We start from the raw sequence: 21169 nt of genomic DNA on the forward strand, positions 1-21169 counted from the left end.
AGGTAGGATCTGTGGAGATGAATAAACAGTTTGATGTTTCAGACCAAGACCCTACAGCGGGACTGGAAAACAAGGAGGGGGGAGAACTGCACCCAGATTTAATCATTAATTTTATTTTGAACATTTGTTTTCAAAGCCATAACATTAAATAATAATTCTATTGTGAAACCTCCTTCACTTATCTATTATTCCCCATCACATGCTGGAAAACTGAACTGATCGTATTTGAATCAAAACATCCAATGAGGAAAATAGTCAATTAAAATTCTGTACCTCAATGCTTTCAGTATTTTCTTTCACTTTATTTTCTAAGTATCATCAAAGAAAACTCCAAACAGTACATGCCTCATAAAAACACAAACAAAAGGAAAGTACATTTAACAAGAATGCTATAATAAAGCTTTCATACGCATCTGGTCTGGCTTGTTTTCCTTTATATAATTTCTACTCAATGGGACAGGCCAATCTTTCATATCAAGTAACATAAAGACATATTCTTTCAATAAAGACAAACATCCAACTTCATAATCATTATTCAACTACAGTCAGTGACACTCATTGTTCTTTTATTGAAATAGAAATTGAATGGCAAAGAAATATTTAAATGGGTATTGGCCACAAATTAATAAAAGCTGATACAGGTTGAGTACTCCTTATCTGAAATTCCAAAATCCGAGAACCTCAGATGGTTCTGAGAGGTGACCTCACATGAGCAGAAGTTAATGAAAAATAGAAAACACTGCATAAAGTGAAAAATGAAGTTCTCAAAATTGTGTATCATCAGGGTCAGAGTGAACATATGCTGCTTAACGGTATGCTGGTCATGAAACGGCGAAAATCTATCAAGACAAACTGAAATTGAAGGTAATTGCGAATATTCAGCAGGCTGATTACAGAAATAAAGAAAAGGCACACTAATTTTTAAAGCCTCTGCTGATCACAAAAAGTTAGCACCAGAACAAATCTACAGCGCTGGTTGTTTTTATACTTTACATAACAGCATTAAATTCTTAAAGCCTCACTGATGCAAATCTAACAGAACAGGTCTACAATGCTCATTGTTTTTTTAGATTTTATGTAAGGAATAAAAAAGTAAAATACAAGTGCAGTGTTCTGTAACCTTTTAATCAAAACGAGCTTGCTGTTGTTTGTTGTTTAACAGCTGATTCAGATATTCTCCCAATGCTGGTGCGCTGCTTACCCTGCACATATTAATGATATGTAATAAATTTTGCTGTAAAGCACATGTGTAACGAACAAATGCAAGACAAAGACTGCTTACCGGCAGCACATAAAATCATAGTCGGAAATGATAGCGATCCCAAGCTATCTCATTATATGTGCCAAGATCCAAAATCCAAAATGTTTCTAGCCCAAAGCATTTCAGATAAGGGGTACTCAACTTGTATTAAAACAAGAATCCCTTCTGCAAAAACTGGATTCCAATTATCTGAACAATTTTTCCACAACTGTTCTGAGGGGAACCTCAGATATTTGAGTCTATGCTGCTACGATTATTTTTGGATCATTCTGAATGGGGAATTATATGTACAATAATGATAGGCAATCAGTATCTGAGATAATATAATACATATATTGAAAGGAGGTGAAAGTAAATACAAGCAGAATTCAATATCACTTGAAAACTTCAATAAATTCAATCTCTCATGGACTAATAAATTTTGTTTAAAAGTTTAACCTGCATTGTAGCTTTGTTGGAATTGAAAGATTCAATTTCTGTGCATCAGAGACTCAATTATAGAACAACATATTCTACAAACTGTATTCTTATTTGGACAACTAATGGATCTGTAGCATCATCATCAAATTCACACTCAAACCTGGAGTTCAATAAGGACCTCTCTTTCCTCTGCCTTGCTTAAGCCCTTGTCATAACAATCTGGCTTTCAAGTCTGTTGGAGGTGGGCACTTGTAATCAGTTTCATTCTCTCCAGCTTACTCATCACTGGAACATTCCATTCCACAATCCAAATTTATATTTAAGCCAAAAGTGTGCCTATAGATGAGCTGTTAAAATTAACACTGTAAAACAACACCATCTGAGAAGAGATTCATAGAATTCCACAGTTCCCACAAAATCGTGACTAAACATAATGAACATCTTTATTGCAAATATTTTATGGTTTCTACTAGTTTCCCAGAAAGATTTTTAGACTAGAATGCAGATTATGGAACCATTTTTCATTAATCTGGTAGAGGAGCAATTTACTTCAATAGGAAAGTAAGGAAAATCAGGATTGCCTTGATTGGCTTAAGAGTGAAAAGCATTTCTGAATTCTAAGCTGAGGTCAACTAACGATTGCATAGTGGCAGAAAGTAGAAAAAGATTGTAGAAATGAATATTTAAATAGTGTATGTTGCTTGGTAGAACCAGTCCTAAAGTCTGGCCAAAGAAAACTGGCCGTTGGCAGAAGCCTGAAGTCCAACACTGTTAGGTTCAAGAATAGCTACTTCTCATCAACCGATTAGTTCTTGAAACAACTAGTCACTTTTTACCACATTGCACTGCTTTTGTTCTAATTGTGTTTTTTCTTGTAAAAAATAGTTTATGTTTAATTTATGTTTTTCTTGTGAACCCTGCTTATGATTCTCTGTGCCAGTGATGCTGTTGAGGGAAGGTTTTCATTGCACATGTTACTTGTGCATATGACAATAAAATCCATTTTGAAGGCTGTGGTTGGATGCAGATAGTTTTGGGGATGGTGCAGAGGTGACTGGTTTAAATTCATTGGATTGGAAATATTGTTAAAGTATCTGAATCTATATTTTGTCAGTAGACTCAATCATTGATATTACCTGTCAAGACAGAGATGAGAGAGCACAGCACAGACATCAATTACTGAGTGAAGGAATCTCATGTATGGCAGACTTTGTGCTTAGAGGATAAAATATCTCATTGGCCCCAAACACACCTCTTCAGAGCTCTCCAAATTGCTGATTCAGGAAATTATCATTATTGATTTTGCAAGGTCATAAACAATCAATAACAAAGACGGCAGGAGTTTTGCCTACTGTGTCTACAATGATCAAAACATAACTACTTAGCCTAAGCCCATTTCTCAGTATTTGGACTGGTGCCTGTGCAGTTAGAGCTTTTCAAACACACAACCAAATACCAAATTTTTAAATGTGATGAGGGCTTTTGCTTCTACCACTCTTTGAGGCAGTGAGTTCAAGACCCCTATCATCTTCTCTAAGGAGAGTAAACTTTTCTCCTCTGTTATTGCTGTTAATGCCTTTAATTCATACCCTCTGTTTTTTTTGGAACTCACAAGGAAATAGATCCTTTGAGAGATTAATCAAATCTTTCCACAGATTTCCATTTCAAGAAAACAACTGCTATCATCTCTCTCTCAATTACATTTATCCAGCCTTGGCAATATGCTCATACATCAACTCTCCAATCATTTCTTTCCTATAAAGTAGAGGCCAGAACAGTATGCTGATTGCAATGCAAGCTATTGTCTAACTAGTTCTGTACATATCTATGGCATAACTTGTGCTCTTAAACTCTATTTATCTGCATATGAAGTAAATAACCCATCTTATTAGCCTGTCCATGTATATTTAATGATCTGTGGACATCCAATCTGAAGTCTGCCTGATCCTTTTACATCCTTTTACATGATTTCTTTACATTCTTGTGCCTCTGCAAAATTATCACCACACACTGCTCTGAGTAAAATCTATTTGCTATTTTCTATCCAACTGAACATGCAATCTACTGCTTCCTGAAGTCAAAGCTGTTGTACCTGTTATCTACACATGCAATGTTTGTACTACCTACGTGTTTCCTTGTCGTGTTACTTATGTTTAGGTCTACATCATAAATAAATTCTTCAGAAAGTAAGGAATTGAGTACTGAGTCCAACAGAATCTGACTGGTAACAATCTGTCACAAAACACACATCATTATTGCCTGCTTCCTGCCTCTGAGCCAGTTTTGTATTTAATTTGCCACTCTGCCTCAGATCCTTTAGGTGTTTGCTTTTCTGACTAGCCTGCTATGTAAATGTATTAAAAATCTTGCTGAAATCCATGCTGAGCACAACTAATTCACTGACCTCTCAATTTGTTTCTTCCTTTTTAAGTAACAGTACAAAATTAACAATACTCCAACCCTATTACACCAATTCAGCAGTAATGGGGGATGGTCAAGACTACTGCAGTTTCCTCTGTTGCTACTTTTAAATGATTGGGATGCATTTTGTTTTGATTTAATGAGTTATCTATTCTCAGAAGTTCTAAATGTAATAGTGCCTCTCTAATGATGTTTATACCATTATTTATTCTTTTTCTTCCTGAGAAATAATTCCCAGTATTTATTCTTATTTTACTAACCTAACCATCAATCTACTCATCACTGCACAATTTTTTTTTGTGGGATTTGTTGTGTGCACCTTGGCTTTCACATTCCCTATGTCACCACAATCACCAGCCTTCAGTAGTAGTTGTCTGGCTGAAAAACGTTTTGCAGAGCCTCAAAAAGTACATAAGGAAAGGGGCTGAGTTTTGTATTCTTCATTCCTACCCACAGTTGTAAGGAAATGTCAACATTCTCATTACTAGTACCAAAGTAATTATTAATATTTTCATTCTTCTCATTTTTCTTCTTATTTTTATATTTGAGAGAATGTTGCATAAGAGTTTCTACCAATCTGTTCCAGTAGTGCTCCAGAACTTGCAGGAGAAAAGAGTTAAGTACAGTTCCCAACCCATTTCTCTAACTCTACACTGAACTTCCTAAAAATTCACTGGAAACTTCAAGAAAACACTGTTTGTCCATAACACAGAAGGAAATAATTCATCGTCAAGTCAATGACAGTTCTCAGTGCATTCTAGATTAATGCCATTGCCCTACTTTTTTTTCCTGTAAGCTATTCATTCTTACATGCTCATTAACTCCACCCTCATTTTCTTCTCTAACTCACCGATATTTGGTTAATTTGTAGTAACTTATTAATCTACCCACCAGCATGTTTTGGAGATGTGGGAGGAAATTGGAGACCTGGAGGAAAACTATATGGTCAGACAGAGGACATGCAAACTCCACAGAACCCTGCAGATCAGAATTGAACCTGGTTCAAGACAGCAGCAAAACTTATTGCACCACTACGCCGGCAACTGTATCAAAGTTTGCAATTGTTAATGTGATGGCCCTGGCTGTGTGAGAGGGTAATTTACTTTTTGCCTGGGTGGAGGGAACAGATGGGATCAAATCTGAGTAATGATTGGCATTAAACAATGAGGGTAGGCAATGATGAATAAAGATGGCGACTCAATTAATAGAAAAGTTATTGAAATTTGCAAAAGCAGGTGTGAAGAATGTTGAAGCTTCAGAAAAGCTCCAAGGAAAAGGTTATTGGGATGAAGCTTCAGTGTAACTTTTAGGACAAAGGGGTAAAAAAAAATAAATGGAAAATAGATAAGAAAAAGTTAAAAGTGCTAGAGCACTATAGTGTGGCTTTCAGTGAAAGAGAAATTTCAAAGTATTCCAAATAGTAAAACAAAACACACCGATCAATAGACTGGGCATAAATCTACAAACATCAGAATTAAAGACACATAATGCTGAAAAAGAAAAACAGACCGGGTGGGCTGGTGACAGAGAATGAGGCAATTACTGTTCTCAGTTATGGACAGTAACTCGTGGATGTTGCAGGTAATTGCAGTCGATGGCAACAATGGTACAGCTGTAGTGGTCACTGCATAGCTCTAGCCAACAGGGCTCAGTTCTGACCTCCACTGTCATTTGAGTGAAACTCAAATTGTGTCACTGTGGAGGTTTCACACTTTGCTTGCTTCTCTCACATTTCAAGATGCACTGATTAGTATGTTCATTGACCACTGTAAATCACCCGTAGTAGCAAAATCTAGGAGAAGCTGATGGCAGTGCAGAGACAATAAAAAGGGATTATTATTAAAAAAGTGCATGCTGGCCACCTTTAGTAAGGCAATGACCCTTCTTCTAGGACTACGAGGAACTTGTTCAACTATTTTCTTTTGAAACATCAAGCAAAGGGAAAAGTCAAAGGGTGTCTGGTTGCAGCATCTCCTGGCCCACAACACCTGCCAATATTTCCAAATACAAGTGTCTCCTCGTCCATTCACCCATCATAAAGTTGGTGAATATTACAGTCCTACATCCTGCTTACTGCCACCGTATCCCACAAACCTCTGCTGGCTGCATCCCAGGGAGTACCCTGGGATGAGAAGCAAAATCCACAGACGCTGGAAATTGGAAACAAAAACAGATTATGTAGAAAACACTCCACAGATCAGTTAGAAAGAGAAACAATGGTTAATGTTTCATGTTGAAGCTCCTTCTTCACAAACAGATTCAGCATTGAGAAGATTCAAACCAATCAGAACGGGCATAAGGGTACATCTCAGCAAAAGCTACTTTAAATCTGACCCAACCAGTCGCCATGGAAATGTAATGGAGCAGATTACGGGTATAAAACCACAAAGTATAAATTAAAATTTCTCTTCATCTTAGCATCCATGTTCTTCACCTTCTAGATCACTCTCATTCTTATTTTTCCAGCTCTTTGCCTCTCCTTCCATCCCATTCTATTCACAGTTGTTTATTCTTGTTTATTGGTTTTTACACTTTCATATTAAGCTCCCTCACTTTACCTGGAATTCTTCATTCTTGTATTCAAAAGTCTTCCATTTCACTCAGCTTTCACCTTCCAGTGACATTTTCATTCTTACATATTTTGCATTTTAATGCAAGCCACTGAGACATTGCTTTCAGTAAGTGAATGTTACAAACATTGAAGTATTGTAGTTCTTTTTCTGAATGCCAGAAATAGCATTTTTGAATTATCATAACAAATCTGTAAGTCAGATGGCACAACTGGCCTGTCTGCCCTTCTGTATTTAATTATGATTTCCAGTAATTACACTTTTCATTTTAGTATTAAGATTCAGGAACAGATAAGAAATATATTTTGTTAGCACAAAGTTTTTTTTTTACAGCAGGTCGCAAAGCTGCATGCCATAACGTCCATATGCACCAGTCTTAATTAAAAATCAAAAGTAGTACAGATCAAGTATTGTAGTTAAATATGTTTACAATGCTGGAATCTAATCATAAGGTACTGTAGTAGGCAAAAATACATATCAATGTCAGCAGGAATTTTGGCACCTTTAGTTTCAGTTTCCATTGTTCAGCATAGGCATTAAAAAATATTTTGGTATAAACGAAATGTAGAACTATTTTTGGCTACTCACAGCTCTGAATACTTAAATTGCAGGTTATCGACAATGTCAATATAGTTAGCTGGACTTAGCCAGGGTAACACCAGTAGCAACAGAGCCTTCATTGTCAAAGGATCCACGATGAAGTGCTGCTCTGTTAGAGTTAAGGGACACATACATTTAAATCCATCTGCATCACAAGTCACTTACTGCTTTATGGCTCAATTGTGATTTCAGTCCAAAGACTGGCATGCCAACTTAAATCTCTTGAAACTAAGCTGCACTGAACATTATTGAAATATAAGAAGATTACTGAATCTGATCTTCAAATGGTTGACTGGAAGCAATGTCCTTTCAAAGATACCAAAATACTTTAGGACAGCAAACAGGTGAGGCACTGGCAGTGCTCTCGAGCTTAGAGTTTATTTTTAATTAATCATTATTAAAGAATAAAAAAGGTACTGCTCTTCATAAACATTTCCTATTGTCTGAATCCCTGTCTGTTGTACCAAAGATTAAGATTAACATCTCTACAACAGATGGGAGAAGGTCACTGGAGGTTAAAATTAATAAAGTGAATGAGTCACCAAAAATAAAATTTTACAGAAACTGGAAACCTGAAGCAGAAACTGAAAATAGTGTTCGGACAACATTTTTGTGGAGAGAGAAACAAAGTCAACATTTTACTAAATGACACTTCATCACAACTCATCTGCTGATTCAGTTGGTAGTGTAGTCAAACCTGTATCAAAAGGATGCATGTTCAAGTTTCAGTCTAAAGACTTCAACAAACAATTTAGAGAGATCCCAGGACAGTAAAGAGTGCTACAATTACCGAGGAACTAAGTTTTATAGATTTGTTAAACACTGCTTCTATCTAAATTTTCACTGGTATACTGACTACCATTCCTTTATCAACATGACTAAAGCAAATTATATTATCATCTTTAATATTACCACCACTTGATGGAATTGTTAAACATACATTAGCTGTCATGTTTCCAAAGTGTTTAGAGTTGTACTGTTGAAGTGACAAACAGCACAAAGAGGCCCTTCAGCCCATCGGGTGCATGTGGATCATCAACTACCCATTTACAGTTGTCGACTTAATCCCATTTTTTAATTTTCCACACATTCTCAATTCCCCCCAACTTCTACCACTCACCTCAGTACTAGAGGCAACAATATTCTATTAACTTGCCAGCTTGCATGTCTTTGGGATGCAGGAAAAAAAGTCAAGTTGTCACAGAAAAATCTGAAGACTCTAAACGGACAGCCCCTTAATGTCTGCATTGAGCCTGGATCTCTCATCCTGTGAGGTCGCAGTTCCACTGTGCTGCAGTGAGTGTTAGGCAATTCTGGGTGTCAAGAGGGTATAAAAAAATCTTCATGAAACCAAATGGTTTCTTCTTTCCATCGGGTACCCTCAGAATTCTAAGTTTGCAAATAATTGCTTTCTTGTATCCAGTTCAATTTTTGAACGTTAACAAGTTATATTAAGTTAGAAGATGCCTTAGCCAGTCAGGATCCTGTCTCAAACCAAAATCTACACCAATTTTAAGGAAACATATTAAACCGTTTTTGCAGCTATCATTTTCCACACTGTGTATTGTGTGTTTGGCTGTTCAAGCAATCATGTGAATGGCTTAAATAACATGAAAGCTTTAGGACTTTCTAAAATTAAAACAAACAATGCTAGTTGTTTTTTTAAAGTAAAAACAAAAACTCTTCCATTTTCCCTACTAGGACACTAATTAAAGTCTTATAAAATTCCATTGTGTAGTACTTTGCACAGTTAAGCTGCTTATTTGAAATGATTAATGACTCCCTTAAAATAGTCTATGAAGGAATGTTCTTCAAATGTGTTAACAATTGCTGTGTGAAGAGGAAATTAAACCCTGGATAGTAATAAGTAATCAAAAATATCCCTTCTATAATCTAACCTTTGAAACTTGGCATCTAACGCCTGATGATTGACCCACAAACTAGAACATTATAAAGATTTGAAGAGCAGACTCGACCGGCCAAATGGCCTAATTCTGATCCTATATCTTATGGTCTCATTTGTAAAGATTTACCCACTTTCTCACTAAAATTCAAATTATGTCTATGAATTTTGAGGCCACCATTTACATCAGAGTTGTATTTAGCAAATTACTTGGTACATTCTGTGAAGCTAAGCCCAGCTCCAATGCCATATTTAAGTTTGCTGATGACACCATGGTCACTGGCTGAATCAAAGGTGGTGACGAATCAGCATATAGGAGAGAAATTGAAAGCCTGGCTGAGTTGTGCCACAGCAACAACCTCTTATGCTATGTCAACAAGACCAAGGAGTTGAAAATTGACTTCAAGAGGAGGATAATGGAGTTCCAGGAGCCTGTCCACATTGGGGTATCAGAGGAGAACAGGGTCAGCAACCTTAAACTCTTCATTATTATTTCAGAGGACCTGTCCTGGACCTTTCTTAGAAGTTTGTGAAAATTCAGCGTATCTAAAACTTTGACAAACATCCATGTGTGGTGAAGAGCATATCGACAGGTTGCATCTTGGCCTGGTATGGAAACATCAATGCCCCTTGAATGAAAAAGCCTACAAAAAGTAATGGATAGGGCCCAGTCCATCATGGGTAAAGCCCTCCCCACCACTGAGCATTCCTACATGGAGTGCTGTCACAAGAAAGCAGCATCCATCATTAAGGACCCTCACCAGCCATGCCATTACACCATCAGGAAGAAGGTAGAGCACCAGGTTCAGGAAGAGTTATTACCCCTCAACCATCAGGCTCTTAAACGAGAGGGGATAATATCACTTGGCTTCACTTGCACCATCACTGAAATGCTCCCACAAGGACTTTCAAGGACTCTTCATCTCATGTTCTTGATGTTTGTTGCTTACTTATTTATTATTATTGTTCCTTTTTTTCTTTTTGCATTTGCACAGTTTGTCTACCATCCTGTTGGAAGTGATCTTTAATTAATTCTATTCTGGTTCTTGGATTTGCAGAGCATGCCTGCAGGAAAACAAATCTCATGGTTGTATATGGTGACATATGTAACATTCAGAAAAACTCACCAAGTTTCTTGGTTTTAAGATTTCCACTGAATGCACGAAGTTTTTACAAAAAATACAAAGAAATAAAATGTGGAATAAAAACACCCTTTAATGTTTGATATAAGAAACAGGAGCAGGAGCAGGCAAGTTAACCCAAGCCTGCTGCTCCAGAGAGAAGTTGAAAATAATTTCAATTTCTGCAGTTGTGGAAGAACAGCTGCTATTAATAAGAAAAAAAACCCAGACAGGTCGTTGATTTAAAATCAAAGAGATAAATATTGTCATTTTCAAAGCTGTATGTGTTGATGAGAAAAATGAATTAATCTTTCTATGATGTAACACAGGTTAGTTTGGTCACGATATGCAATGGGTTAAAAGTCAAATCAATTCGTCAACAACGTAAATGCACTAATACACAAATGGCTCTTTAGGAATTTAACAGTTATTTGAATATTACAGAAAACTTTAAGGTAAGCCATAATAAATTTCTGACTTTGCATTAATATATTGTGAATGGAAGTGATCATTTTGTTCAAGCAAAAACATTTCTGGGAGATAAAATCCAACAAAGGAATCATTTCATTGTGAATTTACATCAATATTTTTCTCTCCATGTCCAAGTGTACTTACCTGCGACGTAGATGAATTTCAAGGTCACAGCGCTGCAAGACTTCAGTGCAATGTTCCTTAAATGGACAGAAAACCATTGCTTTATCCAACAGTTTATGCACCAGCAGGCTCGACTTCTTGCACACCATCAGACACAAGGGCTTACGATCCATGGGACAGAAATCTTGGGCAAGTAGGAAGTTAGTAAGGCACAAAGTGCAGTAGGTATGGCCACATGGCGTATCCATTGGCTCCACCAAAGGCTGCAGGCAAATGTCACACATGAGGTCATCATCTATTTCATCTCGATAATTATATGAATGATTTTCTTGAGGCAGGTGTGATTGTCCACAGCAAGTACAAAGGTTCGGCTCAGGAAGATTCATTTCGACTGCAGGATTATTTTGGTTTACAGTCCAGGTCCATCAACATTCAGTGAAAACAAATTCCAAATGAATATTTAGCCTTTTGTAGATTACAAATTTTCAGGGCAAATTTCACAACTGAAAGAAAACAGATGTAGATATTAAAACAGGTTAAGTTCTCTTTTAACTGGAAAGAAACTTAATTATGAAATTAAATGTTGCTAAGAAGCACAATACTCTACTTATCAAAGAGATTTCCCATTAGCAGCCTGAAATAGCCCAGGTAACATATTCAAAGCCATTGCATCGATTTGCTGGAGACAAATGTGTCTCAAAATTCTGTTGCAACCCAAATCATTTAGTATTACAACTCCCACTAAACGCTGAGCACATTATCTACGCCAAAAGAGTTATGTAGAATCAGGTTTGCAGTTATCATCACTGTGTAATGTTTAGTCATAATACCATCTGGAAGTCAGTTGATTTATGTCTCAGAAAATAAGGAGAAGACTATATTGAGAGAGTGTGAGAATGTAGTAAATTTAATGAAGGGCAAGTGGTGCCAGGGAGTGTGTTGCAGCTACTGATCAGAAGCAGTTCAGAAGTCAAGACTGAGGCATAAAACTTTGTGGTTACTTACTGAGTGTTACAAGAACAAAGTAAAAGAATTTGTGGTTGTTTCAGTTGTGGTAAGCAATTATATAAAATTATAAACAAGCATAGGGAAGTTAAACTACAAGGAAAGTACAAGATGACAGTTCTACACCCTAAACCAGCAGGTGGGTAAGGCAGGAGGTGGGAAGGAAGGGAGCAAGAAGAATCAAAAGTGCTAACACTTGAAATAAGAAACCTTTTGGTGATCAGCTGAGAGCTAGCCCACAGAGTGGTGACTTGTTAGAAATTGGTAAATTGCTTCATTATTGTCAACTGTGTCTGAGGAACAGTGCCTACAGGTCGATTCTTTACAACAGTGCATTGAGGTAGCACACAACAAAACAATAACAGAGTGAAAAATTAAGTGTTACACCACAGAGGAAGTGCCTTGCTGGCAGACAGTAAAATGCAAGGCACAACAAGGTAGATTGTGAGATCAAGAGTCATTTAGTAGAAGCTGCCCATGAGCCCGCTTGATGTGCTTTCAGGCTTTTGCATCTTCTGCCTGATGGGAGGGGTGAGAAGAGAGAATGCTCTGGTGGGTGGGATCTTTGATTACGTTGGCTGCTTTACCAAGGCAATGAGAAATACCTTGGTAATCAATCCATGGAGGGAAGGCTGGGTTCTGAGGTGTGCTGAGCTGTGTCCACAACTCTGCAGATCTTGTGGTTGCAGGCAGAGCATTTGATACATCCGGATAGGATGCTTTCTAACACATACAAAATGCTGGAGGAACTGAGCAGGCCAGGTAGCATCTATGGAAAAGAGCGAACAGTTGGCGTTCATCAGGACTGGAGAGAGCGAACAGTTGGCGTTCATCAGGACTGGAGAGAGCGAACAGTTGGCGTTCATCAGGACTGGAGAGAGCGAACAGTTGGCGTTCATCAGGACTGGAGAGAGCGAACAGTTGGCGTTCATCAGGACTGGAGAGAGCGAACAGTTGGCGTTCATCAGGACTGGAGAGAGCGAACAGTTGGCGTTCATCAGGACTGGAGAGAGCGAACAGTTGGCGTTCATCAGGACTGGAGAGAGCGAACAGTTGGCGTTCAGCAGGACTGGAGAGAGCGAACAGTTGACGTTCAGCAGGACTGGAGAGAGCGAACAGTTGACAGTTTGGGCCAAGGCCCTTCATCAGAACATGAATCTCAATCCTGGAGTCTGAAAACTCACAGCACATATCTCCTGTACTTTAAACAAGAATGTCCAGACTGCTTTTTACAGACTCCCGTATTCTGTTGGCACTCCCACAGCAATGAAATGGTGAACTTAGCAGCACAGGACTTGTGTAGAGTGAGCACTGGAGTAATGTGCAGTGGCTTACTTTGAGTGTTCCTGTTTGACAGGCTGGTTCAAGCCATGTGGCTGCACAGAACTAGGATTGAGTAGGTGAGGCATCCTGGCTGACCTGAAAGGAGAGGAGTGCCTGTCTATTACCTTCCCATGGTGTTCCTCCTCCTTCCCTTTCTCCCATGGTCCAATCTCCTCTCCTGTCAGATTCCTTTTTCTCCAGCCTTTTAGTTTTCCACCTATCACCTCCCAGCTTCTTACTCCATGCCCCCTCCCCCACCCAAGTGGGGGCACTTTCTAGCTTGTACTCCCTCACCTGCTTATGGCATCTTCCCCTGTCTTTTCCAGTGCTGATGAAGGCCCTTGGCCTGAAACATTGTCTGGTTATTGCTCTCCATAGATGCTGTCTGACCTGCTGAGTCACCCCTGCATTTTGTGTGTGTTGCTCTGGATTTCCAGCATCTGCAGAATCTCGTATTTATGAGTTGTGGGCATGCTACGTTAGTGCTAGAAGGGGGGTGACCACCTGTGGAATGCTTCCAGCACATATTTGGATTGCGATGGTCATTGACGTCACTGAATGTTTTGGTATACATGACAAATAAAACTTATTTAATAAGAAGCAGAGAGTAGGCATAAGTAGGTTGCTTCCTGCTTAGTAAGATATGATGAGCAGTATGCCTCTGGGATCAGTGTAAGGCTTCATGTTTTCAGTTTATATAAATGGCTTGGATGAAGACAGCAATAAAGTTGCTAGATAAGTAGATTGTGAAGATAATATAAGGAGTCCTTAAGGTGAGTATTCAAGGATCTGACAATTAGTGTACGTGAGAAAATGTGAAATTGTCCATTTTAGCTGGAACAATAAAAAAAGGCACATTATTTAAATGAGGGAATGCAGGAACCTGAAAGAGGAATCAGGATGTTCTTGTAAATGGCTCACAAGAGTGCAATGTAGCAAATTATGAAAGCTTGCCTAATAACATTTTAATTGCTGAGTGAACTGAACACAATAACAGGTCATGTTTCAGATATTTAGGGCAATATTTTAAACTCACTTGAAGGGACCTGATGAAGGGTCTCAGCCTGAAATGTCAACTGCACTCTTTTCCATAGATGCTGCCTGGCCTGCTGTTTCTACAGTATTTTGTGTGTGTTGCTAAGATCTTCTGGGGTTTGATGGAGTGGGTTGGAGAGAAATTGTTTTCTCTTGTAGGAAAATCTAGTGCTAAAGGACAATGTTTAAAAATAAGGGGTTGCTCATTTAAGACTGAGGTAATTCCTTGCAAGAAGTTAAATTTTCGGAATTCTGTTCTTCAAATTGCCGCAGAAGCCACGTTTCAATATTTTTAAAAAAGTAAATAGATGTAAGGAGGTGAAGTTACCATGGTAGGAGGGAATGTAGAGACAAAGTTATAGTCAGATTAGCCATGATTTTATTGAATGGCAAAGTGGGTTCTGAATTCACAAGATTTTTTTTAAAAACTTACAGAACATTCAGCCCATCAAATCCATACTAGCTTCTAGCAGACAAATCACATAATTCCTATTTCTCTGCAACCCTGTAATCTAGTCTCCTTCATGCCCATAAATTCCCCCTTTTGATTTCTTTGCCACCCAACTATACCATAGGCTATCTTCGAACACAGAAGCTTTTTGGATGTAGGAGGAATTTGGAGCTCCTGGAGGAAAACCATGAGGTCACAGGGAAAATATGCAAACTCCATATGAACAGCCCCGGGTCATGATGAAACACAGTATGCTGGAGCTGCAAGATGCAGTGGGCTTTGAATCATTCTAAACATCAAAGTTGTAGATTTGCTGGATGCGAATCAGATGAAAGACAAAAGGGTAAAAAAAAAATCAAAGAAAGAAAGAGTTTCACTTTCAAATTATATTGAGTTATATAACATTGCCTTTCTGTCTGACAGTACAGTTCCCTAGACCGGTTGGTGTAGGCAGCTTATTAATACGGCAGAATGGGTGGTGCAGTTATGTCATCATTACTTATGTGCCAAATGAAAAATGCAAAATAATGGAACTGAGGAAGAGGGAAAAAAAACAATTTCAACAATTACATGATTCATTTCTGTGAGTTGCTACAAACAAACTCCATGGTGGAAATACACCAGGTTTGTTCAAAATTCAATTCCAAAAGGATCTGACCGCATGATTCATATCAGATAACGCCCAGAAATATCTTATCTTAATCCATTTTTCTGAACTGACAGTTGCACATAAAACTGGATCTTGCTTTCATGTCAGTTGTTATGCTCCTCCCTATAAAAGCAAATGTCTGGATCTGTCTCAACCTGTAGAGGTGAAACTATGCTGTTTTTCCACTGAGAGCTTCCCACTTACAAGAGATGAAACTTACCCATCATTTAATCCATCATGAAATAGCAGAGTCTCAATGTAAAATGACAGAATCATATTCTATACAAACCACAAAAACTTTCTCATGCAAACCTCTAAACAAGTTTCATATTGTAAATTGTTGATACGGTTATGTAGTAAACCAAATGGATTTCAAGAAAAAAACCTTAGTACAATAACACTCAGATTGGGATGTATTTTTGCTGAAATTAACTGCGTTCTTTTTAAAATACTGTGAAAGAAAAATCTCTGGAAAAGATGACTGCACTGATCTTCATAACAAATTTAGAAAAGTTCCAAACTGAAAATTGTCAAGTTAGTATCGTAAGAGTTAATAATTGTGTAAGAAACTGACTGGCTTTGTGGTCGGCACATATTTAAACTCGAGTCAGAAGACTGCTAATTCAAGTAAATTACCAGGTACTTTCTAGGTGAGACTAAACTTCCGTTCCATGATCACCTACTTCCAACTAGGCAACAATGTGTGACTTCCTCCAAGTCAGTTGTGTGCAGCAGAAACCTAAATCGAGAATTTGGTTACCTTTAGACTCAGCTATTGCAAAGCCTACCAACAAGCACGCCAATTATCGACCTCCATAAATACAAAACCTTGATTCTTTAACTCTAACACCACATGACTGGTATCCAAATTCCTAAGGCCTAAAATTCTTCATAAAAATTCCCTCCTCAATCCTGCTTTAAGCCACTTAGTTAAAATCTACCTCTTTGACATTTTTTTGGTTTGCAATACCCTGGCAAAGCACCTCAAAAATTTGCCATACAAAAAAGCTTCAAGTGATTGTATTCTCCAAAACTCTGATGGCATCTTCTGCATTCTCTTATCCGAGTCAGAGGCCCTTGGTCAATTCAGTTCCGTTAAGCAAACCACAAGGTACCAATATCAATTCGGAAGGAGCATTGCACTGTCCAGAGCCCCATCAGCCTTCTCACATGAATGAAGGCCAGGGGAATCTGTCTTTCTATCTGTCACCCCACATCATTATAAAAATAAGCTGGAAATAATAATGTTGCTGTTCTTTGGATCTTGATGAGCTGTCACATTTCAAAAGTTACAATTGTGACGCACTCCAATGGTGCTTTTCTTCATTTGGGACGAACTCAAATCACAAAACAAATTGCATAAATCCAAAATATTTTTAAATTATTGATCAGATTTGTCAATCTTAAGGTAACTTTTGCATGAAACTATGTAAACATTGTTGTATTTATGTACTTGTGAATAATCACATCTTTTTCCCCTATTCTGTTTTGTACTGGATTGGCAGATTTAAATCTGATTCATTCCGTTTCCAAATAAGAGCAAATTAATTAAAAGTGCAATGATCAGTGAAGCCGATTTGTTACTATTGGGAACTTGCACAGTGAAACTTGACAGAACACTCAGATTAAAGGGATTAATGCTCAAAGATACAGATTAAATTCAATTGGAAATTATTTTATTAATATTTCACTACAAGCAAGTGAAAGCTTTTAAAATGTCAGCAACATGCTCCCACATGATCGGCAACATTAAATAGCATAAAGGTGAAGGTTGATTGCCATAACTTACCTGAACATGATGTCAAAGACAAGTCTGACCAATTAAGCTATTTATTATTTTCCACTCCAAGTTGAAAGTGCACAGCACATAACAGACCAACCACACTGAGTGCCTTAGATAAAAAATACGTCATCAAATCAAGACATAGAATTCGTTCAGATATAATTGTAGGCACTGAAATCCTCTTGAACTCTGGCCACACCTTTATATCAAGTATTCACCTCACATATTCCTATAAAGTTTCTTGCAGTGACAAGAGAATTATACTTGTTTTAAGTCCACCTTTTACACAGCAAAATGTCTGTTCTGCACTTCAGAAGTCACAAGGAAATGCAATATCATGTTATTTGCATACAATGCCACATTCCTACAAACCAACACTAGTCAAGCAGCTCTTCCTACTTTTCAAGCTGCTAATACAGTTTCCCCAAAGAGATTTTCTTCCCTATTAACACATTCACATACCTGCATTCTAAATTCCTTCCACGGGCAAGAATACCCAGATCCATCTATAGCATAGGGCTCTGTAATCTTTGTTCATTCTGTTTTTCTGTAAAAGCAGATAACCTTACAGTTCTCACAGACCACCACATCTGCCAACTTTATCTCCACCTTTTTTTAAAGTTTATCTATCATCAGTTGCAACCTCTGTGCTCTCCTTATGACTCACTCTCCCACTGTCTCCACATTACTAGCAAAGCTGGCTATGCACACCCCTTTTCTTTGTCTGAGTCGTTAATACAGATTAAATAGCGAAGGCTCCAACACCGATGCCTGTGGCACCCTACAAGTTACAGCTTGCGAACCTAGAAATGACTCATTTATTCCAGTTAAAAGAAAGAAATCTCCTATCCCTACCAATATATTACTCCTAATGTCATGAGATGTGGCTGACATTCCGGCTCTTTTGACAGCTGGTCAGCATGTGGTGTGGCTCAACTGGCTGACAAAGGACATCAGGCATACTGATGGCTATAATCGCTATTGAGGTATTGCATCTTGCTAATCAGGAACTAGTTTTTGGGACCAAGTTACCACTCTAAGAGAGAAAGGCTAGTAACAGGGAGCCATCAAGTCAAACTGCACAGAACTGCCTCATTGATTACGCGGATAAAGGTAGGGATTACAGAGAGAATGTGCAAAGCATCCATAGCAACATAGCACTGGGGTTCAATGACTTGGAGAAATGGGTTCTAATTCACTGGGCTTACAAACCAGGACTCGGGGAAGGGAGCTGTTCTATTGTGAAAGGTTTCATTTGAATCACGTTGGGATCGATGGCACATAGACATGACTTCAGCCTAACTGGAGTGGGAAGGAGATGAAGGAAAATGACAGTGACACTAGGTAGAGAAGAGGTTAATGACAATCAAAGCAAGACAGGAAGAGGCAATATAAGCTGAAGCATGCAGTGAAAAATCAAATCAAATATAATTAAATATTGTAAAGGGTCAAAGCTCAATATAAAGCATGGAGCATTTGTAACGAGAGATATTAATGAGCTTGTTTTATCAGTTATTAAGAGGGTCATTTTCAGACTGAAACAAGGTAATTAATGTTCTTGATCCTCAGTTATTGTCTATCTTTCACACTTGGAGTTCTGGTTCTTCAGTTATTCAGTTCTGGTTGCCTAATTTTAGGAAAGATATGGAGCATTAGAGAGGATACAGAGAAGATTTCCTTGGATTGGGCCTGGATTAGAGAGTCAGTTTTATGAGGAGAGGTTGAGCAAGCTGGGCCTGATAGTGGTGTACAAGATGATAACAGGCATTGATAGAGTGGAGAGAGAGTGGCTTTTCCTCCAGGGCAGAAACAACTCATACAAGAGGGTATAATCTTAAGGTGATAGGAAGAAAGATACAGAGGATGTCAGAAGTAGGTTTTATTTTACACAGAGTGGTGGGAGTGTGGAACACACTGCTAGGGGTGGTGGGAGAAGCAGAAATATTAGGGACATTTAAGAGATTCTCAGATAAGCACATGGATGAAAGCAAAATGGAGGGCTATGCAGGAAGGAAGCATTAGATTAATCTTGGAGTGATTAAAAGGATGGCACAGCATCATGGGCTGAAGGGCCTGCATTGTACTCTTCAATGTTCCATATACTGTAAATTGAATATCTGGAAGAGGAGTAGAGTGCAAGTTATCCAAACCCAAGAGCATACAATAATAAGGATATTTGGAGTCTGTAACAGGATACAAGTAGGTCTGGCTATAACAGGGAAATGTGATGTCATGCATTTCAGTAGGAGGAATTAAAGATCTATTGTCTGAGTGGAGAGAGGGCAAATGATTAAAGTATAAACAGATCTTAGCATTGTTGTGCATGAAGTACAAAAAATTAACATGGGTATTGCAAATAATTAAGAAGGTAAATGCTCATTGGCCTTTATCGCTAAGATGTTCACCTATGTAAATGGATCTACAGGGTACTCCATCTTCCAGACACTGCCTTCAGCTCTTGTCAATAAGGATGCATATGTCATAGCGCAACTACAATGTCATAATATCTAAAAAACTCAAACTCTTGGATCTTGGCCTTTGGAATTACACGTCTGCCACTGGTTTCTGCATGTTCTGACTGGCAGATCTCAGTCAGTTAGAGTTGCTCACAATATTTCACTTACCCTGACCCTCAGGATTTCCCCAGGATCACATGCTCACTTCCATACTCTGCCCCATGTATACCCTGAGAATGGTCGAATTCAGTGCCAGTTTGAGTTTGCTGATGACATCACTGTTATAGGCCAGATCAACAAGGACAGGAAAGTTATCACAAACCTTGTGTCCTGGTGTTAGAATGAAAGCCTAATCCTTAACGTCAGCAAGTGAAGGAGCGGGCGATTGACCAAAGGAAGCAGAAGGTGGTGGTGGTTGAACACTAAGCTCATCAATGGAGTGGTTGCAGAGATGGTTGACAGCTTCAAGTTCCTATGCATCCTTATCATCAGAAAACTCAATTGGGCTCTTCCTACTGACGTGATCAAGAAAGCACATCAGCGTATGTACTTCCTTAGGTGGCTCAGAAGGTTCAGTTAGTCCACAACAATTCTCTCAGACTTCTACAGATACGCTATTGAAGTTATCCTGATGGGTTGACTTTGGCCTGGTATGGCAACTGTTCTAACCTGCAGAGAGTGGTAAACACATCCCAGTCCATCACAAGCTCACCATAACCTTCCTGAAAGATTGAATCAGAAAGACTAAATGCATTGTCAAAGATGCCTCCACTCTAGCCATTCCCTTTTCTCTCTTCTACCTTTTAGGAAAAGATGCTAGAGCTTGAAAGCCCAGACAATCTGACAGAACAGTTTATCAGATTCTGAATCTTAATAGTCCATGAGACCTCGAAGTAGAATTAGGCTATTCAGCCCATCGAGTCTACTCTGCCATTCTATCATGACCCGGATTCCACTCAAACTCATTCACTTGCCTTCTCACCATATCCTTTGATGCTCTGACCGATCACGAAACTTCCACTTTAAATATACCCACGGACTTGGCCTCCACCGCAGCCTGTGGTAGGGCCTTCTACAGATTCACTACTCTCTGACTTAAAAAAAAATCCCTCCTTACCTCTGCTCTTAAAGGTCGCACCTCAATTTTGAGGCTGTGCCCTCGAGTCCTGGCTACCCCCACCACAGGAACCATCCTCTCCACATGCACCTTATCTAGTCCTTTCAACATTTGGCAGGTTTCAATGGGATGCCCCCTGCTTTCTTCTAAATCCCAGTACAGGGCCAAAGCTTCTAAACAATCCTCATATGTTAACCCCTTCATTCCCAGAACCATCCTTGTGAACTTCCTCTGGACTCTCTCAAATGACAACACTTCTTTTCTGAGATATGGGGCCCAAATCTGTTGACAATACTCCAAGTGCAGCCTAACTAGTGTCTTATAAAAGCTCAGCATTATCTCCTTGCTTTTATAGTCTATTCCCTTTGAAATAAATGCCTTCTTTATCAGAAACTCAACCTGTAAATTAACCTTCTGGGTCTTACATGAGGAACCCTAGGTCCCTCTGCACCTCTGATGT

General features: G+C 38.6%; 1 protein-coding gene across 4 annotated transcripts in view; it reads right to left on the minus strand.

Annotated features, from left to right (window-relative positions):
* Positions 1 to 21169, minus strand: part of lnx1 (ligand of numb-protein X 1) — a 154590-nt gene that overhangs the window by 77242 nt on the left and 56179 nt on the right. For all 4 annotated transcript variants that reach the window (XM_059989203.1, XM_059989202.1, XM_059989200.1 and 1 more), the window contains one exon: positions 10912 to 11393. In XM_059989203.1, coding sequence (XP_059845186.1) covers positions 10912 to 11276 — 365 coding nt within the window. In that variant the 5' untranslated portion in view covers positions 11277 to 11393. The remainder of the gene's footprint in view (positions 1 to 10911; positions 11394 to 21169) is intronic.

This window comes from Hypanus sabinus, chromosome 14 (genome assembly GCF_030144855.1).
Source record: "Hypanus sabinus isolate sHypSab1 chromosome 14, sHypSab1.hap1, whole genome shotgun sequence".
Classification (NCBI taxonomy): domain Eukaryota; kingdom Metazoa; phylum Chordata; class Chondrichthyes; order Myliobatiformes; family Dasyatidae; genus Hypanus; species Hypanus sabinus.